The 4,786-nt window shown below is 43.4% G+C and overlaps 1 protein-coding gene and 1 non-coding gene across 2 annotated transcripts; one reads left to right on the top strand and one right to left on the bottom strand.

Annotated features, from left to right (window-relative positions):
• Positions 1 to 245: 245 nt before the first annotated feature.
• LOC119311063 (cysteine-rich and transmembrane domain-containing protein WIH2-like) lies at positions 246 to 2,445 on the bottom strand. Its single transcript, XM_037586693.1, has 3 exons — positions 2,260 to 2,445; positions 1,809 to 2,097; positions 246 to 522 (listed from the first exon to the last, which is right to left on the bottom strand). The coding sequence occupies exons 1-3, from the start codon at positions 2,303 to 2,305 to the stop codon at positions 465 to 467; spliced, it is 393 nt and encodes a 130-aa protein (XP_037442590.1). The 5' UTR covers positions 2,306 to 2,445; the 3' UTR covers positions 246 to 464.
• Positions 2,446 to 2,526: 81 nt separating this feature from the next.
• TRNAN-GUU lies at positions 2,527 to 2,600 on the top strand. The gene has a single exon. It is a non-coding gene; the product is annotated as a tRNA-Asn (tRNA).
• The last annotated feature ends 2,186 nt before the right edge of the window (positions 2,601 to 4,786 follow it).

The raw sequence follows: 4,786 nt of genomic DNA, 5'->3' as shown, positions 1-4,786 counted from the left end.
GTTTCCAGCTAGCCATTCCAGGTGCTCCCAGTCCCAGGTCTCAGCTTTCCCTGCTTGGTGGTCAGCGAGATGGATAGATGACTTGTTAAGATCTTTTCCAAGCCGTGCGGTGTACGTCACACATGGTGAATCTATCACTTGAATTTGGGTTGATATATGTCTTGAACTAGTATTTGCTGGAAACATTCCATATGGCACTATTACTTGATGTTAGTAAGTTCATTTACAAGCATTTAAGCAACAAATATCCACAATCAGCCGATGATAAATATAAAGTCTGGATCATGTACACTTTGCACAATACTTTTCATCCATGGTCCAAGCAGTTCATCAATAAACACCGTTTATTTGACACAGGTAACTGAATCCTTCATATAGAGGAAGAATAACAAGCAATAAGATTCCCTAGACACTGGCACACCATTTCGAAGATGCAAGACACGAATAGCTTATAAGCATGCACATCACCAGAAGCAGCAGCAGCACTCCTCCAGACAGCAGCAGCAGCATAGAGCGGCCAACCTGCAAAAGGGAACACGTTGAGGTTAGTGCAACGAAAAACAGGAACGTGGAATGAAAATGCCAGCTGGGATCTTCGGAAATAAAATGCTTCACCCATGGAATTAGGCATTCATACACATCTTTGCTGAACAAAAGAAAAATCTGTATCAAGGCATCGTTCTGCGCAGTAGTATGAATCTACATTTGAGTATGGTGTACCTCTAAAACCCCAGACACATTGATTAAGGCATGTCAACTTTTTTTCAAGTAGTGATTGATCCTACCTCCACTTACAAGTTTAACGCTGATTTAAATGTATGGTATTATTTCGCATGGAAGATTGTTTTTGCTGATCCACAAATTCAAGGTTTGGTGCCCAAATGTGTGCAGCCATCAGTCCTTCTACAAGTGTTTGCATACCACACTGGCCATGTTCCATTTGAGTTTCAGCTAGCAGGTAGTATAGTGTAACTAGTTAATTACAGGCACTTCTCAAGGACTGTATTTCTGGGTGGACACGTAACAAGGTATCATTGATGCACTAGAGAACATTGAACATCTATCAATTATTCAAGATTGTCATTGTCCAAGGTAAACAACAATCTGCAACCCTGCACCAGGCAACAGTGCGCAAGTAGTCTAGCAGACGTATCCTACCTCTATTCTCTTTTAGATCTCGATTTAGAATGTATAAATGCAGTGTTCCAAAGATGTGCAAACAATATGTCAACTGGCCATGATAAACAATGGATTTATCGACATTGATAAATCAAAAATCACACTGTCAACAAAACTCTTTACGGGCTCCTGATACAGCATGGCATTATCTCGAAGTTGTGTACATATTATATTACTAAATGTTTCAATATGGATGCAAATGCACATCAGCATATATCTGTGATCCTGTATATATTACTCGTACACAATGCTTTGTTTCTTTGGTGCTAGTAGATATAAGGCTTTTCATTGTGAAGTTTTTTGTTTAGGCAACAACTACTGAAATTTTTATTACAAAATATAGACTCAACCAGCACGGGAAATCATATATGCTTTAGGTTTGAATATGTAAAGAATTTCACAAGGAACCAACCAAGCCCCTTTCAAAAAGATACCAAAGAGCTGGCTCGAGAAAAACTAAGCATAATCCGATGATCTAAGTTCTCAACAATGAGTTCCAAGTTCGTCATAAAGAAAAACTACATTATTGGTGCAATCTAAACAAGAAATTAACCACAGCCAACATCACATCCGAATCGCATACCCAAAACTCATAATACATGTCAAGAGAAGGCCTGAATTAACATTACCATCCTTTGAGGAAACCAAGGCAGCAGTCATCATCGTTGTGGTGGTGGTGGTGGTGGTGACCATGGTGATGGTGGTGGTCCTCGGCGTGGTGGTCATGGTGGTGGTGGCCGTGGTGGTGATGGCCACCATGCGGCGGCGGCGGCGGGTAGTAGTATGGCGGCGGCTGCTGCGGCTGGCCCTGGCTGAAGTAGCCCTGGTACCCCGGAGGCGGCGGCGGCTGCTGCTGCTGCGGCGGGTAGTACGGGCCCTGCTGCCCGCCGGCCGGCGGCGGGTACACCGGCGAATACCCTGCAGGCCGCGCGGAAGAAAAACACAGATCAGATCATGGCAGACCCTACCCAACAACACACGCTCCCCAATCGATCGGGGAAAGTGACGCGTCGATGCCGATTTGGGGAGGGTTTGGGGGGAGTTCGCGAGAGATGAACGGGGGGCGGCGCGGGGACTTGCCTGGCGGCGGGTAGGACTCCTGCGGAGGGACCTGCTGGTAGCTCATCCTCTCTCGGCGTCGGCGGCGGCGGCGGCGGAGCCGATTCCTTTCTCCTCGTGATCTACGGCGGGCGGACGGGGTCGTTTGGTTGACGCCGGGACGGAGGAAAGACGAGACGCGAAGCAAACCGCACGCGGCCCAGCGACCTCACTCCACTTCGTCGGCGCGGCCCTTGCGGCTCGGGTTATTTTTCATGTAAATATGTCCCACACGACTAGCCAACACAAGCTGGAATAGCTCAGTTGGCTAGAGCGTGTGGCTGTTAACCACAAGGTCGGAGGTTCGAGCCCTCCTTCTAGCGATTTTTATTTTTCCAATTTCATTCGATTTCCCCCCTTTTGCATTACTTGAGGTGTCGTTTTAATCAAAACTAGCTTTTTTTTTACCAACACATGACGTGTCGTCTTCATCCAAACTAATATTGCCCATGTCATCTTTCATTTTTCCCACGAAACAATGCTTCATTTTCGTTCCATTTTGCCATCACATGAGATGTCGTTTTCACCCAAACTATTTTTGTTACCATGACGTGCCGTTTTGGTTCAAAAATATTGCCCGTGTCATTTTTATTAAAAATACTACTTGGTCTTTACTGATCCAAACTATTTTTCCAATTTCATTCGATTTCCCCCCTTTTGCATTACTTGAGATGTCGTTTTAATCAAAACTAGCTTTTTTTTACCAACACATGACATGTCGTCTTCATCCAAACTAATATTGCCCATGTCATCTTTCATTTTCCCACGAAACGATGCTTCATTTTCGTTCCATTTTGCCATCACATGAGATGTCGTTTTCACCCAAACTATTTTTGTTACCATGACGTGCCGTTTTCGTTCAAAAATATTGCCCGTGTCATTTTTATTAAAAATACTACTTGGTCTTTACTGATCCTTGTACTTGGGGTCGATGAACCCGCTATCTTCCTTTTGAATGCTCTTATAAACGATGAACTTTCATTGGGAATGAATAAATGAGCATGAGGGCTTTCCTTGCAAAAAAAAGTCATGTTTGGCCTTTTATCACATGAAACCATTATTAAACCACTTAATGACACCAAAACATAGAGTAGAATTCTTGACTGGCTCCTTGTAAGTGCAAAAATAAAAAACTTGACTGCCTAGTTGTTTCTCATCTATATCTATATCTATCTATACTACTATGTAGTGTACTAGTTTTAAAATTTTAAATCCTAAATCTAATATGCAATTTCAGCCGTTGATGACATTCTATGGTCTAAAGTGAAGGGATTCGTTTCTACAGTATTCACTGTGCAACTGCACTTCATTTTACAGAAATCTAGACCCCTCTTGAATTGTTTATTTTAAGACGTGGTGTTTCACAACCTCAACAGTGTGCAGCCTACAGAGTTTGTGTGAGTGTGGTCGGACGAAGTGAGCGGAGGATGGTGTGTATGCCAACGCTTTTCACGTGTGCCCAAGGCAGCACCGGATTTATGTCGCCCGTTTGTGTGGAATATACTACGCATATTTGTAGAGAATTAGTAGAGTTGGTAGTACATTAGTTAAGTCATCATGTGATTAAAGTATAATACAGTACAACTATCTGAGACTCACAAAGATTTTTTTTGGAACTCAAAAACATTTTAGTGTGTACGTTTTATTGCAAGTTTTGCAACCATAAAGATATAATTCGTCCAAAACAAATGTGATTATAAGATAATTCTCGTTTATGCTATGCATCACTAAACATAATTTTATCACGTTGCGTCAGAACCACTGCCTGTAGAAGTGATAGGTAAAATTGGGATAACTATGAGAACAACAACTTTTGATACAAACAAAATAGAATACTGATTTGTTAGACTTTTCTAGAGCTATGTGATTGTTTCTTTCTTTTGGAAAAGTTATAATGGAAAAGCTGTATTCATAAATTGAACATTGCACGTGTTGTGCACGTACGCGTGTACTAGTTTTCTACTAAAGGTTGGTTCTCGGCCAAACAAAAGTATGCACATGTGACTACCATGGTGAGGGTTTCTCTTCCCCTCTCGCGACTGCGGCGTCCAAGGCACTCATCCCCTCCCAGCTTCGCTAGCGAACCCGTGAATACACCTGCACTCTACTTGCCACTCTGGCCAGTAGTTTAGCCACTTGGGTGCTAGTAATTTAGCCACTCGGGCGGCCAGTAGTGTAACCACTTGGGCGGCCAATGGCGGAGAAGGAGATCCCGGTGCATCAGCTCTGGCTAGTAGTTTAGGTTAGGGTTCTTTCTCTCGAAGGAATGGTGTTCAGCAGATTGTGGCGTTTCATCTTTGAGTTGGTCTTCCAAGCACCGGTCCTCCTCGAGTTCTCCTGTCATGACTAAGTCGGCGGAGCTCCTGCATAGATTCATGTCTTCTCCTTTGGACAGTGAGGTTAGGGTTTCTCACCGTGCGTGACCGATGATGAGATTTAGTGTCAAGTGCTTTAGATCGATTCAAAGGTTTAATGGTGGACGATTGCAGCCCTGGGGTGCTGGTCCTTA

This window comes from Triticum dicoccoides, chromosome 5B (genome assembly GCF_002162155.2).
Source record: "Triticum dicoccoides isolate Atlit2015 ecotype Zavitan chromosome 5B, WEW_v2.0, whole genome shotgun sequence".
Lineage (NCBI taxonomy): Eukaryota > Viridiplantae > Streptophyta > Magnoliopsida > Poales > Poaceae > Triticum > Triticum dicoccoides.
This window is presented reverse-complemented; position numbering and strand designations above follow the sequence as displayed.

Coding starts and splice junctions, on each gene's coding strand:
- LOC119311063 (XM_037586693.1), bottom strand. CDS start 2,305: ATGAGCTACCAGCAGGTCCCTCCGCAGGAGTCCTACCCGCCGCCAG. Junction 2,098..2,259: donor GGAGTCCTACCCGCCGCCAG/GCAAGTCCCCGC, acceptor CGCGGCCTGCAG/GGTATTCGCCGGTGTACCCG. Junction 523..1,808: donor CTTGGTTTCCTCAAAGGATG/GTAATGTTAATT, acceptor TCCCTTTTGCAG/GTTGGCCGCTCTATGCTGCT.